At 38.1% G+C, this 18,621-nt stretch overlaps 2 protein-coding genes and 1 long non-coding RNA gene across 3 annotated transcripts; all 3 read right to left on the bottom strand.

The window, feature by feature from the left end:
* Positions 1-1,294: 1,294 nt before the first annotated feature.
* On the bottom strand, positions 1,295-7,564 carry LOC139128227 (uracil-DNA glycosylase-like). Its single transcript, XM_070694044.1, has 5 exons — positions 7,354-7,564; positions 6,430-6,497; positions 5,596-5,643; positions 4,902-5,074; positions 1,295-2,658 (listed from the first exon to the last, which is right to left on the bottom strand). The coding sequence occupies exons 1-5, from the start codon at positions 7,562-7,564 to the stop codon at positions 2,376-2,378; spliced, it is 783 nt and encodes a 260-aa protein (XP_070550145.1). The 3' UTR covers positions 1,295-2,375.
* A 3,283-nt stretch (positions 7,565-10,847) lies between these two features.
* Positions 10,848-12,114, bottom strand: LOC139128216 (uncharacterized). Its single transcript, XR_011551228.1, has 2 exons — positions 11,755-12,114; positions 10,848-11,223 (listed from the first exon to the last, which is right to left on the bottom strand). It is a non-coding gene; the product is annotated as an uncharacterized lncRNA (long non-coding RNA).
* Positions 12,115-13,168: 1,054 nt separating this feature from the next.
* Positions 13,169-17,579, bottom strand: LOC139128266 (elongation factor 1-beta-like). Its single transcript, XM_070694074.1, is given in 8 exon segments — positions 13,169-13,439; positions 14,278-14,345; positions 14,715-14,840; positions 15,222-15,291; positions 15,735-15,873; positions 16,512-16,545; positions 16,548-16,633; positions 17,419-17,579. Coding segments are annotated over 8 exon segments (690 nt in total). The 5' UTR covers positions 17,499-17,579; the 3' UTR covers positions 13,169-13,352.
* Between the last annotated feature and the right edge of the window lie 1,042 nt (positions 17,580-18,621).

The following is an 18,621-nucleotide window of genomic DNA, read 5'->3' as shown; positions in this document are numbered from 1 at the left end:
TAAAAACACAGTAGGCCTATATCTACGCGTGAAGGTACCCTGATTATCAACCAACAATCCCAAATCTTTTAATATGCTGCATATGGGCCATGATTCATCATATGAAACTCATTTTAGGGCAAACTCTACCGTCATTCAGACCGAATGTACTTACTCACTGTATGTCAAATATTTGGGGTTTTATTTTATCACAAAAATGACTTGTGTCCCGTGATTGTCGTACTTATCTTGCGATGGAGTTACTGTACTCAGTGGGAACTGTCCGCGTCTGTGTTAAGCTGATAAAAAAAGCAACATCGGTGTCGAAGGCCGGATTTCCAGCTCATTTTTGTAGAACCGCACGCGCAAATGTGACTTTTATCTCATACACTTACAGAAAATTCTTATGAACCGTAGAATATTTTACATTTCGACTTAAATTGACGGTCTGATACCAACACCAGCGTGATCCAAAAACATCACATCTCTTCCTTCTGAGGGGTCCTTTTCAACACTATGCCCCTCTTACTTGCTAACCAATTTCCTTAAATTTTGTAGCACAAACTGTAATATAGATTCCAACACAAGTCTCTGTGCCTGAATATGAATACGATCCTATGATCCTTGTAATAACATTGCCGTATATGTTGTCTTAGCTTGTGGAAATGCACTTTCTCCTTGTATATATAAAACCTAGGACTGTTGGTTTATAAACAAGCATTTTCATGACCATGTACTGATGTACATAAATATTATTTCTGTAAATATATTAACGTTATTTTACGCTCATATGACAAGACAATAAATACATTATAACATTATTTTGGTTTTCTGTCTGGTAATTTTGGTTTTCTGTCTGATATGGAGAAAAGGTTTCCCCTAGGAATACGGTATCCCAGCTGTCTTGGTATAAAAACGTGTAGTTACAAAATAAAAGTCTGAGATGACTATCCGATTTGCATGACGAGTAAAAAATAATTTTATGTAGACAAACTCACGCACACGGAATCCATCACCGTATCATCGATCATGTACAATTTAGCATTTCCCATGGGGCAATCCACTTTCTGGTCTACGTAACACGAATATTAAAACAGCATCTGTTTGCCAGACATCTCAACATAGCAACCACCGATTCAATTTTCTTATTTTACTGTGGCAACCACTGAGTCAAACTAATAGTCATGCCACACTGTTAGTATACACCAGTAACGTGACAGATGGCTATTTTTTACAGTTGAGGTCACTTTGGGGTCACACCACAGTCACTCACAGCTGGAGAAACACATGACAAAGCAATATTTTTTTTCTCCTGATAGTCATACTTTTATTAAGTATTTACACCTAAAGTGTGATAATTTATTATGTACACTATTAAAACTGCAGCTATGAATCTGATTTGCCAGAACCTAATAAATACTAAAAGTATACATTACATGAAGGTGATAGAACTCTCTATGTATTTATAAATTCATTTGTATCTAGAAAGTAGAGTTGCAAAATACAAGAGTAATCTACATGACATAAAACTTATAAATCTTTAGTTCATTTACAAACAAAACAAATACATTTCCCTCTTATTTTTTCATTGAAAAGTTTGAGTTTTGTCCTATAGTACTGAGCAGCATGCAAAGGTTTCTACTGTCAAACTAACATTAGTCCTTGCTTCAGATAAGAAAATAGACTCCTCTCTTACTAACTGTTTATGTCAGCTTCCACATTTACATAATTATGACAAAAGCTTTTGTTCCTAAACTCCTAGAGTATTTCTAAATTCACGAAGCTGTACTGTTGTGTTTTCAGTTTCCAGCATCAGGTAATCAAAAGATATTTCAGATGTAGGATGTGACTGGGTCACCAAGGAGGAGCAAAATATGATGTCAGCCTGTCTGTCATAAACACTGTCTATCACTCTTTCTAGTCTTTCCACAGGGGTTATTGAAATGATACTGGGTAGTGAATGTGTTCTGTTCTCCATTTTCAATCAGTGATGTGTCCAATGAAGACCTGTATTTGCCACAAACATCTTCTCTCCTTGACACTTTCATTGCAATCCTTGACAACACACTACTGTTATCAGTCCTTAAACATTACAGAATCACCTATCCTGTTGACCTTATCAGAGCACTGTATCAATCAGTATAGTGCCACAGACTGGGGAAGTGAAAAGGAGTGTATACATGGATTTAATCCTGATGACGTCAATGATCCTGACGCAATGTTTGTTGACTGATAATGGAAGTATGTGATCATGTGATCAAGGATCGCAATTACAGTATTGAGTATAGGGAGAGAAGACTGTTGGAAGCAAATACATGTCTATATAGCACAGATTGAAAAGGGAGAACAGAGCACCCTGGGTAATTTTCACTAAACCCCTGACCCCTTTCCCAAATCTATAAGTCAGTCCAATCAATCTGGCTTTGACCTGCTTTCTTAAGAGCTTTGTTGGCCTGGGTGAAGCATCCGCAGTTCAAGAACTTATTCAGTGACAGGGGTGAGGGGTGAGCTGTGTTGATGACGTGGTGTTTGGCCTGGTCGATTATTTTGCCTTTCTTTTGAGCAAAGCCACCCCAGAGTATGAAGGCAATATCTCTGCAGTTGTTGTTGATGATCTTGATGACCGCATCAGTGAACTTCTGCCATCCTATCTTGGAATGGGAATTCGGTTGATGTGCTCTGCGAATAAAACAAGATTGGTCATGAATTTTTTACGTCTAGCAAATGGACAGAGTTTGAGAAGAGAACTTTTACACTTTTTGGATTCTTGCTAATCTGGCAAACATTCATTTCTGAAGGCCAATGAACTGCATTTCTTTGTAATTACTTGACATCAAAATATTGCTCAACTTTGTCAGCTTTTCTTTGAATTCTACCCATCAAGGAAGATAGCCTTTTGCAGCAGCGCATCAACATTTATTTGTTAATTTGATTTTGTACATTTGTACATTTGAGGTTTCAACTTCATTGCAAATTTTCCACCTAATCCCCCCCCCCACCCCGCAAAATACAAAGACAACTGAGAATCAGCGTCTGAGAGGGAACATTCAGTGCCGTGTATTCGAAAGGATGACATTGTGTTGTTTCTGTGGAAACCCCAATGCCTGTATGCACCACATTTACTTTTTTAACAAATATACAAGGGCGCGGCCATATGTGAATTAGGCACCTGTTTATTAATCTTGTTCAAAGTTGCACCTGCTGTTCTAGTCTGTGGTTGATACTACATGTACATACGGACACATCTTTCAGTATGTTTACATGGAATAATTTTACTTTGAAAGTTAAATCCTGAAAATAACACAAAAAAGATGCAACTGAATATAGGTCAGGCCATATATGTCCCTCTCTCCATTCAATTCACTTAACTTTAGATCTATTGGGACACTACAGAGTGTTAAAATGTGTGTCCCTCATACAAAGTATGGTTTGTACATGATATGAAAAGGAGGTTGTTCAGAGGTAGTACCCTATACATTGATGAGAAAATTTGGATTGACAGACAGCCTACCAAATTCAGTAAATGGCTCAATTTGACCAGTGTCTTGCTAAACCATGAACACATTCAAAGCTCTAACCTGTGGTACCTTTACCAGCAATTCTGTACCACAAGGCAAGTGTTGCAATCCTCTTGGTAAAAGATGAGGAACATATTGGACATTGTGTACAAATGTACAAAGTAATATATAACTGTGATATCTTACAGGTGCAGCTAACGGAGCTATTCATTGAAAAAGCTATTCCTTGAGCAATTTTTGAGGGCAGGGGAAATTTTAATTTTGCTTGGGCAGGGGACATATTTTTGGGTTGCAGGGGAGCAAATTTTAGATTTTTTTGCCGGGCAGGGCAGATATCGGTTGATTGTCCTGGGGACAGGGCTTGGCGAAAAACAAGGAGAGAGGGGAAGCTACAGGAGAAGTTGAGCCATGGTGTTTCCGGTAGAAGGCCACTGCAGTATGTGTCTGCATGCATGGAAATGTTAATTTTCAGGGGAAATTTTTTCACAGGGTAGGGGAAAATCGACAGGTTTTTTCATCTCAGGGTAGGGTAGCTTCATGTCTGCAGGAGAAATGGAATGACAAATATTGAGGGGAATTTTTTCGAGGGCAGGGGAAATCGGCAAGTTTTTTTCGCCACAGGGCAGGGGAGCTTCAAAAATTGACAGTGGGGAGGGGAAACAGGCAAAAATAAGTGGGGAGTGGGTAAAAATGAAGTTTGAGTGCGGGAGGGTAAGTCGAAAAATTTTCAGTGGGAGGGCAAATTATGAACAGCTAATTAATTACCCCCATGACTTAAAATTAGTCAGTTCACATTACTTGTCATGCACAATATATCTTGTCATAGTAAAGACCACTTTAAAAGTGCATTGTTGGTTGGCTGCACCTGATCTTACTTTGTACATTGCTAATCATACCTATCTTTCATGTGTGAGAGTACACAGCCTGATTTGCTGCTATAATGCAAAACAAATCATAGTATACAAATTCTGTTGATTATTATCGTGTTTCAGACTGTAGAACCAGTGACCACACCTACTACACAAAGGGTATTGTTCATTAAGCTAAGTGTACAAATTAAAATCCAATCATTTGTCTCAGAAATTCCAATAATTACAACTGTGAAATAGGATCACAGGCATAGAAATTTGCAAGCAGACGGTTTTGTCAAACCTTGTCTCCCATAGGAATTTAATCCACAAATTCTGATCTGAGCTTCATAAATTACAGTATTGATGTATACCTATGCAAAATATTGGTATGTCTGACATGTGTTTAGATCTAGGATCTAGATTCAAGCATATCCTATATGGAGTAAGGAGAATTGAAGATTGTACATAATTTCAGATCATTGAGCTGCAATATTTGGGATGTTATTGCTTTTTTAAATGATCAATATTCTTCCAAATCATAGTAATTACTCACTCTACTGTCAGTGTCGCATTTAGGAGTAACACCCCCTGTTCTGCCCATCTTTCCAAGGAGCCATGGTCAGGAGCAGTGAATTCAGGATATTCAATTTTTAACTCCTTGTAGATGTTTTTCAACGACGGGGGAGGAGGTACACCCTTTGGAACGGAGAATGCCAATCCCATGGCCTGCAATAATGGAAGAAATACAATTATCATGATGGTTGAAATAAAGAACATATTTCTGTTAATCTTAAGTAAACATGTTCATTCCAACATGCACATCTTTGAATATGTTTGTCCCTGTGAGCTTTTATTGACTGCAGAATATTTCACCATTGGTTGCCCTGTCTTTATAAGCCTGCAGGAGTGGCACAGTTTATTGATCTAAATATTTGATTGTATTAAGCAAGATGTCACACTTTTCCTAAATAATATAAATTTGTAGGATCGTGTAATGATTCAGGTGGCCAAGAACACTAAATGGAGTTTCTGACTGTTAAAGTTTGAGCTATGAACAGATGTACTACGGTAGGATTAGAAATGATCAAAAAGCAGGTGTCAAAGTGCGCCCTCTATAGGAAAGGTCTGCAGCTTATGATAATGTCTTCCCAACCACTATCTCCAACGGTGATCTAAGTGTATTGTTTGACAGGTGGCAGGTTCACAGACTCTGAGATATTAGAATTTATCAGTTGGAAAACCTTTACCTGTCCGTCATCATGGTAGGGATCTTGACCAAGGATAACCACTTTCAACTGTAAAAAAATAGGGGAAATTCATAAATATTAAAGTCTTATTTGGCTTTGAGAGTTTCAAAATATATGCGAAATTAATTGGGATATAATCTTGAGCTTTAACAAATCTGAGAACACACTAGATTGGAATTCTCAGTAGGGATAAAGTTCAAAAGAAGTTTTTCAGTAAAGTTAAAAAAGTAAAGAGGATATAGATGGTGAGGTGATTTATTGATGAGTCGACAATGTTGTTTTCAGAAATATCAAAAATCCACTTTATCCACCAGTTATATGATTGGAACTAATTTGGGATAATTGGATGGTGAAGTGATGTCCGTTTAATCTGCAAATGTAAGCTCATCTGCTTTTCTTTTTAAAGGGACATTATCTTTTGACCTTTTTTCACCAATATTGTTGCAAACGAACAGTTGATGTTGTAGCCCACCTGAAACCCCTGACCCGAGGTTTTTCTACACAATGTAGGCAAGATGGGATGGAAGTTGTCTATGGTTGACCATTTTTTAGATATCTTTCAATAAGTCGAACAACATCAGCAACTGCTCGTTTGCAACAATATTGGTGAAAAAAAGATCAAAAGATAGCGATAATGTCCCTTTAAGTAATACACTTGTTTTTATGTGTAATTTGTAATATTGGAACAATTAGCTATAGGGCACTTAACAATTTTGAGAAATTTGAAAAATATGAAGATCCAATAATTCAAAATCAGTTCCAATTGTGTTCAGTGATTTCAGATGAAAGCCATGTAAAAATTCTTTTGCATGAACATACAACTATAAAGCTTACTTTGTTGAGGGGGTCAGGTGAAATGCATGAAATATATTTTCTTTTGGTGGAAATATTGTTTTCTTCTTCTTGTATTCCACACCCAGGGATTTTTCTATCTCTTTGAATATGCTGTTTAGTTTTTCATCTTCAGCTAATGCTTTTTCAATCTTTGTTTTCCAGTTGTTCTCCGTCAAGTATGACAGCAAGCAGAGACCTGTTTTATCGAGAAAAGAATATCTGTAGGATCGACTCGACCATTTACATCTTTGAAGGGGGTGTAGGCAAGCTTTTCTTTGCGCCCATAATTTGAGACATAGATTTTTGAGAACTCTCATTATGTCTTTCTGCTCAAATTCCATGTCGTTTGCAATTCCCAGTCACCTTTTTCCAGAAGTAGCAGGGCTTAAAAAGTTTGATATTTTATTGCTCTCGGGCTGAAATATATTTTCTCCAACTGGACCACATTGGAAAATATTTCACAGTGTACACGATCCAGCATCTGTCATTAACTGTCAATTTTGAAAATGGCAAGTATGAATTTGTTATAAAAAAAGGATAAAAAAGGACAGCCGTGAATAGTTGTGATATTTAAGTGGTTTTCGGAAGCACGTGACGTTATTATTCACGGGCAGACAACGAATACTCCAAAATGCGGAGAGAAACAGAAAAAACATTATTTTCTCAATGTTAAGCAATTTTGTTCTGGGATTATGCTAAACATGTGCTATAAATGAGTACTTCTAAAGTTTACACTGGTGGCGTGCATGCGTTGTTTTGACAAGTTCGCATAATAAAATAATAGATGACCCCTGTGACCCGACGCTATCTCAAACCACAGTCCCTCCACAAAACTCAAACCAATGAAAGCAATTGACGACAAACGTCGATCTGCAAGACGTTTAGGGCTAGAAGCTGCTCATCGATCACGGTCGTTTACGTTACCTGCAGCATCGGCACTTTTCTTCGTTGCTTTCTTCTCCAAGTTCTCGCTTGGAGCTTTTGGCAGTTTTGCTTTCTTCGGCTTCTTCAAGTTCTTGGCGGGGACACCCTTGGATTTACGGGCAGCCTTTCCTTTTCTCGGCGAGGCTGACTTCCTGGGCTTTTTAGCGCTACTAGTTGACAACTGTTTGGCCGCACGTCGTTTTGGTGGCATTGTCAGTCTGTTATTGCCTTAGCAACGTGCAAACTGTTGATCTCCGCTCTGTAATACCTAGTGGGTGTCGCGTTGCGCTCGTCTCTGCTGCTTGTTTATGTTGGTTGATACTCTCCGTGCACACAGCTAGTGTAGTGAGTACGCCGCCAACCTTGTGTGTCAATTAACCTTCCGCACACATAGTCCCGGGTCGAGACCCTGCCATGGGATCCGGTCCTGCAGCACTTTGCCAAGTAATCCGCAACTTACTGGGCAAAAAGTGAGCAGAAGTTTGTCAGTAAGGTTCTCTCGAATAACCTACACGGCTAAGGGATAACATTCGGTGACTCACTGCACCGGTGCGCGTATTGATCGTTCATGCCCATCAACGCATTGTCATATATCCTCTTTTGTACCACTACCGATATATCCTTCATACGTTTGATCGTTATAACTACCTTGTATAAGCTTACTCGTTCTCTGATCAGCTGCTGAGACAAGGTATTCATAATTTATACATGTCATATATATATATATATATATATATATATATATATATATATATATATATATATATATATATATATATATATATCACAGTCACCTGTGGTCTATTCCGCTCTGCGTCTATATATTGCGCCCCATAGACGTGTGTACATATGCCTTCTTCTCAGGCATATATACACACGTCTATGGGGCGCAATATAGACGCAGAGCAGAACAGACCACAGGTGACTGTGATATACACACTATATATACAATTATATACAATATATATATATATATCATATATATATATATATATATATATATATATATATATATATATATATATATATATATATATATATATATGGGCACACACACACGATGTACAATATTCTCTTCCGGAAATGTCACGTCCACCTTTCGGTTCTGTTGTATGTTGCAATTGTCAAGATTTACGATTGATTCGGGATATCCAGCTGATGACTCCGCTTTTGAAAGTTTCAATAAAGCAGACAGAGGCCTATATACCATATATATATATATATATATATATATATATATATATATATATATTATATATATATATATATATATATATATATATATATATATATATATATATATATATACCATAAATTTGAATACGTGAAACTCAAAGCCACACCACAGATTGTAAAATTCCGAATATGAATCGCCATTGACTGGTATCAGCAGGGGCATGATTGTTGCTAGCTCTGCATGGCAGGGCTGTGCGTTACCGGATAATGCCGGTAACACACAGCCCTGCCATGCAGAGCTAGATTGTTGCACATTGTGAATTTCCAAGTCGAAACCACGGTCGAGAGACTGTATCGGAGCATAGGTATGTTTGTCCTACGAAAAGGGGAAAGATGGTCAAATTGCGTATGCAGATTGTCCTATAGGTTGAGGGACCGTATCGAAGCATAGCAATTTTGTCTCACGGAAGGGGAAGATTAAAAAATAGTTTGTGCAAATAGTCCCACCAGTTCATGGTATGCCACAAAAACCTCAAAAACACATCTTGGATCCCAAAATGTCATCTCAGAAACCATCAAGCCCTATACTTATAATCACACACTCGTGGCGTCAGCTTTCTTTAGGCTCCTAACTAGACTGAAAGATTCAGTCGCGTGCGGGCGCTCCGGCGCACTGCGACCTACTAAAGGGGGTCGTAGGTCGCAGTGCGCCGGAGCGCCCGCACGCGACTGAATCTTTCAGTCTACAGCAAAACTGGAAGGAACACTTTCTTGGCGTATTCAAAAGTTGCGTAAAGCTCAGGAACAGTCACAGAATGATATTCAAATTATAAGACCTGCCTGGCGCTTGCCTCGAAATCAAACTTTCAAAATCTTATGATCATTTTTCTCAAAATGTAAAACTTGTCCAACTGTATGTAACTTCAAGTTGGTGCTTCTCTAAACACACAGCTAGCCTACAATTCTACACGTACATCATAATCATTCATAAGAAAGGAAACAACTTTTCTTTAGTAAATCATGAGCGATTAAAATTATAAATTTTTGGATGCTTAAAATCACAGCTTCTGCCAGTTCTGGAGACTTATCGGGAATCAAATGTATGGTAAAGCCCCGCCGACAAACTCCTCTCCTAATTAAGCAAATTATCATGATTGGGCATGTCGTGAATTACGCGTCTTTTTTAGATAATCATGATTATTCCTTTTATAATGTATATACAGACCTGTGGTTTTAATAAAGGTCAGACTTTATATGGTCGTTCACCGACAAAATCACGTGACAAAAATGCACAGAGCTATCTTTGGCCCGTTGCGCTGTGAGGTGAAAAGCCTGTCCTTCTTTGACCCGCGGTTGCTCCACCCACTGTGATTGACCTTTCGTAAATTGACGTTCATGCTGTTGCGCACTTTCAGGTGGTATGCGCCTCGAAAATTAATCTTTACATTTTTGTTCAAACTTTCCAAAATTATATTTTCAACCATTATTACTATAAATCACGAAAAAATCGATAGTCAAGCAGAGAGAGTTTGGTGCCAGAGAAACCAGTTGACTAAACGTTTACCGATATTTGAAATTCAAAATGGCCATCATCCAAAGGTTTTTATTCTAAAAAAACTGTTTTATCTTATTCCAAGGGCTTTAAAATGAGCTCCCACGAAAATGAGAGTCCGAATGTGTATTTATGGCAGAATGCAACAAGGGGAAAGATAGACTTCCAAATTTTCATAACCTTTTGACCTACCACTTACGGAGGAATCATTTTGAAGCTTGGGGGGAAATGAAATTTTTCACAGGCTTTGTTTTATGAAAATTGGAAATTTTTATTTCCCCTTATAGAGTTAATAAAGGGATGACGGCAATTTTTTTTTTTCAAATACCATGAAATATTGTGCAATTTGTTTCTCTGGTACCAAAATTTGCACAATGACCCAAATTTTTATTCTTGATTTTGAAAGCTATTGGTCGAAAGCTTGCTGGAGGAAAGTTTGGGTATAGATTTAAGTCTTTCAATTTTGAAGTGCGAACCAACATGAATCGTTTTATCTCGTAGATCGATTCAGACAATTGTGCGGATCGTGGCTGTGAAAAATTTCCTTTTGAGGGCTTTGCTTTCCAGCAAGTCAACACTGTGTCATTGTGCATGTCCTTCCAGTGTGTTTACCTAGGGTAGGCCTCTTCTGTCCATCTATTCATGTGGCCAAAATCGTGCAAGGCTATGTATTTTGGTTGTATTTCCACAGCTAATACTGCAGTCATTACGTTACTGTGATATAATATACGACATCTCACATAGAAAGAGCAGAGATTCTGCAGAATTTATAAGTAAAATACTAGTGTATTTATTTCACAAAATGTAGGTTTAACCTACTGAAGATTTTTCATTTTTAGGCTGGTGAAATCTTTGTCAAGTGGAAAGAAAGCTTCCAAAATCGTCCTTGAAATGTTCCCCAGACTTTTGATTTATTCCTTGTTGCCAAAAACACATCACTATTGAGTCCTTACATATTCGGGTTCGAAAAACATAGGCATAATACATTCTGCTTAGAATAGTTCTCCATGGTCAGCAACTTAGTTCATTCTTGTAGCAAATGTCTGGACGTCGACAGAGTTCCAGCACTCTTTGATTTTCTTTTTCAATTCCATCATCATCATCGTCAACTTCCGGTCCCTGGATCAAGTCAGTCGAATTGTCTGAAAATCGGGGAAAAAAGGAAAATAATTCATAGCATTTCAGACTCGCTCGGCGGCAACAAACGTGGCGCGACATGCGTCACTCCGAGTGAGGTGGGACTACGAAAGACATGTGCAAAGCCATACGTAAAGCATGTGCACGTGGTGGGTAACCTCCCTATCATTCTGAAGGCGAGGCGTTGACCTTCGAAAACAAAACTCCTGGCGATAATGGCAGACCGTATATTTTTGTACTGGATAAAACCATATTAAAATGGAGCTGTTTAAAACAACATGCGACTATTATAAAATCCAAAATACAGGTAACATATTGTGTTGCTTTACATGGTAGAACTTTGACCATCGATATCTCCGACCGCTATCTGCAATCTAGTTGCCACGTCGTGTCGCTTGGACTATGAAACACCAGACCGAGTTCGGCTTGTTCAATTCACTCAGAGCTGCGCAGTTACTCCAGCTTTGCCATATGGCATGGTTCTCATCTTTCCGTGTGTTACAATGAATCATTCCTCAAACTATAGGTTCCCTTACCTTAATTTTTAGTCTGTTTCTTGAGTTCTTTCTGTTTTTGCTTCTGCTCTGTATTTTGTATCTGAGTGACGGTTTTCCGAACGTCTGCATTTGGATCGGGTCGCTTGTTCTCAACGACTTCCTTTTTCGACCTTCCTTTTCCACTGGAACCACTGTGCACCTTTTCGAAATTGTATTCGTCATATTCGTCGACGAAATATTCAGCGTCTGCGTCCGTCATTTTGCGGGTCTTTCGGCGTGGAAATAAATCTTACGATGATTGTTGCAACGCACGTACGTATATAGAGCCCGGACTGTCCTTGCGACAGTGTAGTGTGTGCACGCAGCGATGCGATGTTTACAGTACAATGGCGGTCACATGGTTGAAACTGCGGGGTACGTATATCGTTGCGTGATTGGTCAATAACCCCAGTCTCAGCTGATTTACACAGGGGGGGGCAGACTATGCACTAGACATCTCGTAATCTGCTATCTCCGCAGCCAGACATGCATATATGTAATCGGAAGCTCACCCTCCCCAGTTGGTGGAATGGGATAACATAGTCTTTTTATGATTATGGTTTTTTTTGTATGTTTGTTTTTAATTATGCGGTTTCCATTTGCTGGTGTTAACTTATAACAACTTCATGTAAATTTTATCCTTTTTTCTTTACTGTGATAGCAGCATCGCTGTACTTTAAACTAACCCTTACTATTTCAATTTTACTCTGAAAGATGCATTTTCTCGTTCTGGCTATAAACTTAATGTCCCTTACCGAAGGTACGATTGTTGTTCCCATAGGGGTCGAAGAATATGAAAAAGCTGGCAACATATCATATTTTATCGATATTCAGTTTTACTAACAATTAAGCAATTTTTGCAAAACCGCAGGTGTCAACCGGGGCGTGGTGCTAAATGCTCAGACTGGAAACAATAGATTCGCCCCAGTTATTAAAAGGAAGTGACACCTACTGTTCTGGGTGTATACCCATGTAATTCACGTCTTGCAAACCATTGTTTTCCATTCAATGTTGCAAACTCAAACAATTTGCTTTCTTTTAATCTATTCAGGAATATACTTCTTTAATGGAAAGATTACATTCACAAGAAAACTGTCCCTTTACTGTTAATTACCTGTGTGGAGGATTGTCTTCAGATTAAACAATTCATTTACAGCTCCTCAGTTGCCTCAGGAGCTTTTAACAAGTTTTCTAGATGGGGCACCTGAGACATATTTTACCTTATGAGTTGTTTACCTGCAATCAAGTTTACTGACCCTAGTTACATTCTTTACACTGCAAACAGCACTTGTATTCACCAATCCATTTGAGTCTTGGAAAGGCAAACTCACTATGAAGTGCAATTTGGAAATATACACATTTGCCGATTGGGTTGGCATTCCATTTACATACTGCTTACAGACACATGACAATATTCTCATTTTGCACTAAGGTTCTTTATTGACCTTTGCTTCAAGAAAACACTTTTCCAAATTCCCAGAGGATGGAATCAGTATAATACAGCCAGATGGATTCAGATTATAGACAAATGTCAAGGTTCATTCATATACTATCAGGTGGTGATGACATGACTGTTCACACTGTATGGTCAGCATTCCTTAGAGCTTGTTGAAGGCCGCGACGTCAACAGACTGGACCATGTCTTCATTAGCTGTGATCTCGTCTTCCAAAAATTCTGTACCAACCTGAAACAGAATACAAGTGATGCTGGTGGAAAACTAGCTCTACAGTGTAGCCACATTCATCACACAGCATTTGATGTGATCTTGCCCTCTGTTGATGCACATCTCTACGACAGCATTGAGGGATGAAAATCCTTGAAGATTGTACAACTCATCACAGTAGTACACCTTAGATGGAGACATTTTTACATGATATGATAATTAAGTCAATTTTTTGTTAAAATCATTATTCCTTCCTGTAAAAGAGGGAAGGGCAGACTTTGTTTGAGTTTCATTAACTGATAAATGGCCCTTTTGGTTTATCCACAACCACAACAGCAGTTTTTTCAATCCCTTTCAATAGTATTTAGTCTTTTTTTTACTATCTGTAGTATTTTTCATCCTTTCACATAATTGCACAAACTATCAAATAGGCAATGTTACCCTTGACTTCTGATTATTCCTTCACTATTTCCTTTTCAACAATGATTTCTTGTTCTCACAAAAACATGTTGAGATACACAGTATTCAGTTTGTCAACTCAGCCTGTACATGTGTAAACTGCATTGTTAATTTTGACAATTGAATTCTGGTTCGGACTAGAATTCAAATGTGAACAATAACAGTGCACTTCACACATATAGACGCTATGTTGACAAGCTAAAATAGCAGATATTTCAACATGCTTTTGGGAGTAGAACAAGAACTTACATTTGACATACAAAATAAAAATAACAAAAAATCATCAAACGTTAGAGTTACTGGCCTTACAAGTTTGATAGGGTCAGACCAAACAATGATGAAATATATGGTGTTAAAATGGAAATAAAGGCATGAAATATCAGTTACTATTGCTACATACTTTATCATCTTCTATTACACAGGCAATCTGTAGTTTTTTGATTCCATAACCAACAGGCACCAACTTGGCTGTAGAAAAAGTGAAATTTAGACATTCTAATGAAAGAGTGATTTTTGGCGATGAAGGCAACTTCTTTTTGCTCCCTCTAGCCTAACCAGCCACCCAGACAATCAATGGAAGCTGATAATGAGTTCAATCAAGACTGTTGCCAAAATTGGAACTACTGGTACTATACATCTTCCATGATCTATCTTCCATGAACAGTTACCTTGTTATCTCAGAAACTGAACATAGCATATGAAAATATTGAGGCAGCAATACATAAAGAGGCTTGCTTTGGTCAATTTCTCCACATGATGTTGAAAATCACATGTTTTTTTAGCCCAGTACACATTTTTACGATTGATCTGTGACAGCTCTCTCTGATGAATACTTACATGCTCCCCATACAAGACCATCTGTTTCAATCTCTCTGACTTTCTTTTCTACTTCAGCCATATCAGTTTCATCATCCCATGGCTTCACGTCGAGGATAATCATAGATTTTGCAATAACTGCCTTTTCTGGATGACAAGAACAAAAAAGTCGCTTTTTGAGTTTTGCAGTGGATGGATAGATATACATATATAATTCCATGCATGTATGCATGCATACATACATAGACACAGACAAACATACATTAATACATACATACATACAGACAACCAGACTCTGGACTGTCGTCCTCTAAGATGAGCTCACATTGTCATACAAGTACGGCAAAAAGTGAAGCAACACAACGCTACAATCAAACCAAATTTTATTATTTTCTGTGCACGACCACCATAACACATTTTGTCCCATATACCATGACATGAAATTATGAAAGTCTGCTGACAGAATTTAACAAGATTGAATGAAAACACAGATGTGCAGAATGATAATGACTTTCAAACCTCACTCACTTTTTGATTTCTTTTCCTGATATTCCCGAAGACGTTCTTCTTTCAATTTTTCTGCTGCAGCATCAGCTTCCTGTTGAAAAGATCAAAATAGCATTACAGTTTTCACTAAGGACAGTGTTTGGACTGTTTGTAATGAAGGGACGTCTTTATAAATTTAGCCTGTGACAGGTACTTGACAGGTACGGACAAATTTAGAGATCAACTTCACCTACTGGAAAAATACTCTTCTAGCTCTGATGCTGAGGTGTTCAAAAAGGTGAATTTCACCCATACAAATCATCATGGACAAGTTGATGTGGTGGAAAGTATTCAAGTAACAAGTAGGAACACTTATTTCAGAAATCTTGTGCTTTTGTTTAATTTGCAAACCATGATTGCCATGATGTAAAATATACAACTTGTATCCTTTGCCAATGTTTGTAGTCAAAAACTAATGAATTGGATCATTTGTAAGAAAACTTTTTTGGGAAAGAGAGAGTGAGAAAGAGAGAGAGATTGGTTTCGTGAAATTACCTCATCTGATCCAAACAGATCAATATCATCATCATCATCACTGTCATCATCATCACCATCATCACCGCCGCCAGCTGGAGCTGCAGCAGGTGTGCCAGCAGGACCATATTCAGCCACTGGTTTCTTTACTCCTGGTAGGCTGAGAAACAAGACCAACAATATTCAAACCAGGAAAAGATGACATACAATGGAAAGGAAGTATCTCTTTAGAAGCTTTCCAAGTCAATGTCTGTCTGGCCAATATGAAGCTAACAGTTTGGCCTGGGTTGATCAGTATATTCTAAAAACTTAAACTATGTGAAGGCGGTGGCTGGAGAGGGGTCAGACCATTAGAAAACTTAAGAGATTCTCAGTTTCATTCACAAGACGACTGAAACTACAGTGTTGGAGTGTATATCTTGTAATATATTTTCTCAAACAGCACAAATCAAAGTTGTGTTTCGAAAGCATTACACAGCAAAGAGTGTACAGCATTTTACCAAGTTGTCAAACTTGGTAACATTGCATTGTTCATACATGCTGTAATATTGACCTTCAGTTAGGTACACAGAGGTCTGATTAGTAACTTGGGAATGAAAACAGGAACAGGAAAAGCATTGGATGAGGAAACCATGTCTGAACACAGCATTTCACAGGCACAATATATTTCTCATCAAGACACCTGTTCACAGTTCACAAAGTCTGTTGGTCTCATATGGCCACAGGCCAGACACACTGTGATATGTTATCGGGAGACTGGTGAAACCTACTAACTTACATATCATAACCCTTTCTTACCTGTCAAATTGGCTTGCATACGACTTGACATGGTGTACCATCTGAGGGCATGGAAAAGGTCAGCTGAAGGTGCACCAGACAAGGCTTTATACACAACAACATCAGCCTGAGACACTGTATACCTGTCAAACAGGATTTAATACAGGGAATTTAAATGCCTTGTATGGTTAGATAATCACCACAGCCTATTAATTAACTCGATTGGGAAAATGCATTTTTCTCTGATAAGTCAGATATAATGCAATCTTCTTTTGGCCTTCTTTAAGTTAACTGTATTTTGGAGAGCTTCCTTCAGTGCTCATATACTATTACAGGTTTTTAAGCATGTATATGCAACATAAACTCAAGTGATGTTTAATAAATTACTGAACTGAACAATAAAGATACAACCATAGGGATCAATCTACTCTTTCTATCTTTCTTTTTGGTTCCTCTATCTATCTGTCCATCTATTTTGCATAAATGTCACATAATGGAATAAATAATATGGGATGTTTGCAGTTGCAGTACAGTGGTTAAACAACAATAGGAATAGATCCATGGTTTATTATAAAACTTAATCAGCAACTAACTTTATTTAATTCATTTGGAGATAATAGCCAAGGCCAAACTTTCCCTAAGTAACAGCTAATACCAAGATCTTTAACTACAATGAATCATATGTGTGATGACATACAACAATGCCCCTTTGGGATTCCAAAAGAAAAAATCGTGAATACTAGCACGAAACTCTCTTCTATTAATTTTAAAGTTCATAATTTAGGTGAGAGTAGCGCTTGCGCAAAAGACTGAAGCCACTGCCCGGGCGGTACCGACACTGTCAAAACGAGGATCAGTTGCACGGCCGCAATATGCCGGCGACTCTACGGTGTATCTCAATTAAATGATTTCAACGGGTATACCTTACCCTTCAATGTAGCTACGGTCTGCTAAGAAGTCATTGAGAGCCTTAAGGCCGGCTTGGCTCTTCAAGTCACCGAAACCCATGATTTTTAGACGACTCTTTCACCGGCTGGATCAACAGACAACGTGGTCTCGCTGGAGATACTTTGCGAAAGGACCAGACCATAATTGACCACCTAGGACGTTAATAAAAATCCACGATACTTAATAATACACGATGCAATGCTCATTGGGTTGAGTTGAATTTTTAAGTTATTGGAACCTTTCAAATTATGTTTTTCCCTATTAAAACCAAACATTCCGCAAGCTCCTTGTTCATCTGAATTTCTTTAGTTTCAAAAGTTCGGCGTATAAAGGCAGCCACACAATGGTACGTGGCAGATTAACGGCTGCTTAGAGTGCCTTATACATAACTGACCTCAATCAAAGGAAGTCGGAAAGTACCTGTATATTCCGCAAGACATTATTTATCGGACTGAAAATTTATGACAAGACTTTGCATTCCGGTGTACTTTTCAAACTTTGTTGCAAACATCAGATTAATGTATTCGAATTAAACACAAAAAGACAATGACATCGCGTTTTGCAGCTCATTTATGCATTTGTATACATAGACACAAAAAAACTTTTAAACGGTTCACCGTTGCTTTTACGTAAGCTTAAGCTTAATCATGTTAATCGGCTTCCATTCACACGCGCATTGTACAGTTGTCAATTCAAGGGAATGTCGCCTAAACAGGCTCTAAGCTTGATTTACCATCAAAAGACATTTTACCATCAAAAGACATTGGTATCACATAAAACGTTTCGTACAAATTTAAAGAAAAACGAAGATCAATTTATTATCATGTAGGCCTAGGCCTATATGAAAGGAAAACAAGTGCCTATTTATGAGGTGATCTTACCCGTGAAATTATGCTTCATCAAATAAACTTTATGCAACGTGTGGTTATAATCTGTGGAAATAATTATTTCCTGTCAATCATTGGGCCCTGACACAATTTACATGTAAGAGAACGGCTGATTCAATTATTGGGAAGGTTACCATTTAATATGAGGAGGGTTATTTCATTTCTTGCACGAAGCGGGGAGGGGGGTAGGCCTACCAATGTTTGTGCAAGGATAGGGAAAAGATCAACTGATATTTTAAAACAGTGCGCTGGGACGTGGATGCACAAGAGCAAATTAAGTGTGTGGGGGATATTAT

Source organism: Ptychodera flava, unplaced genomic scaffold (assembly GCF_041260155.1).
Source record: "Ptychodera flava strain L36383 unplaced genomic scaffold, AS_Pfla_20210202 Scaffold_46__1_contigs__length_1169225_pilon, whole genome shotgun sequence".
Lineage (NCBI taxonomy): Eukaryota > Metazoa > Hemichordata > Enteropneusta > Ptychoderidae > Ptychodera > Ptychodera flava.
This window is presented reverse-complemented; position numbering and strand designations above follow the sequence as displayed.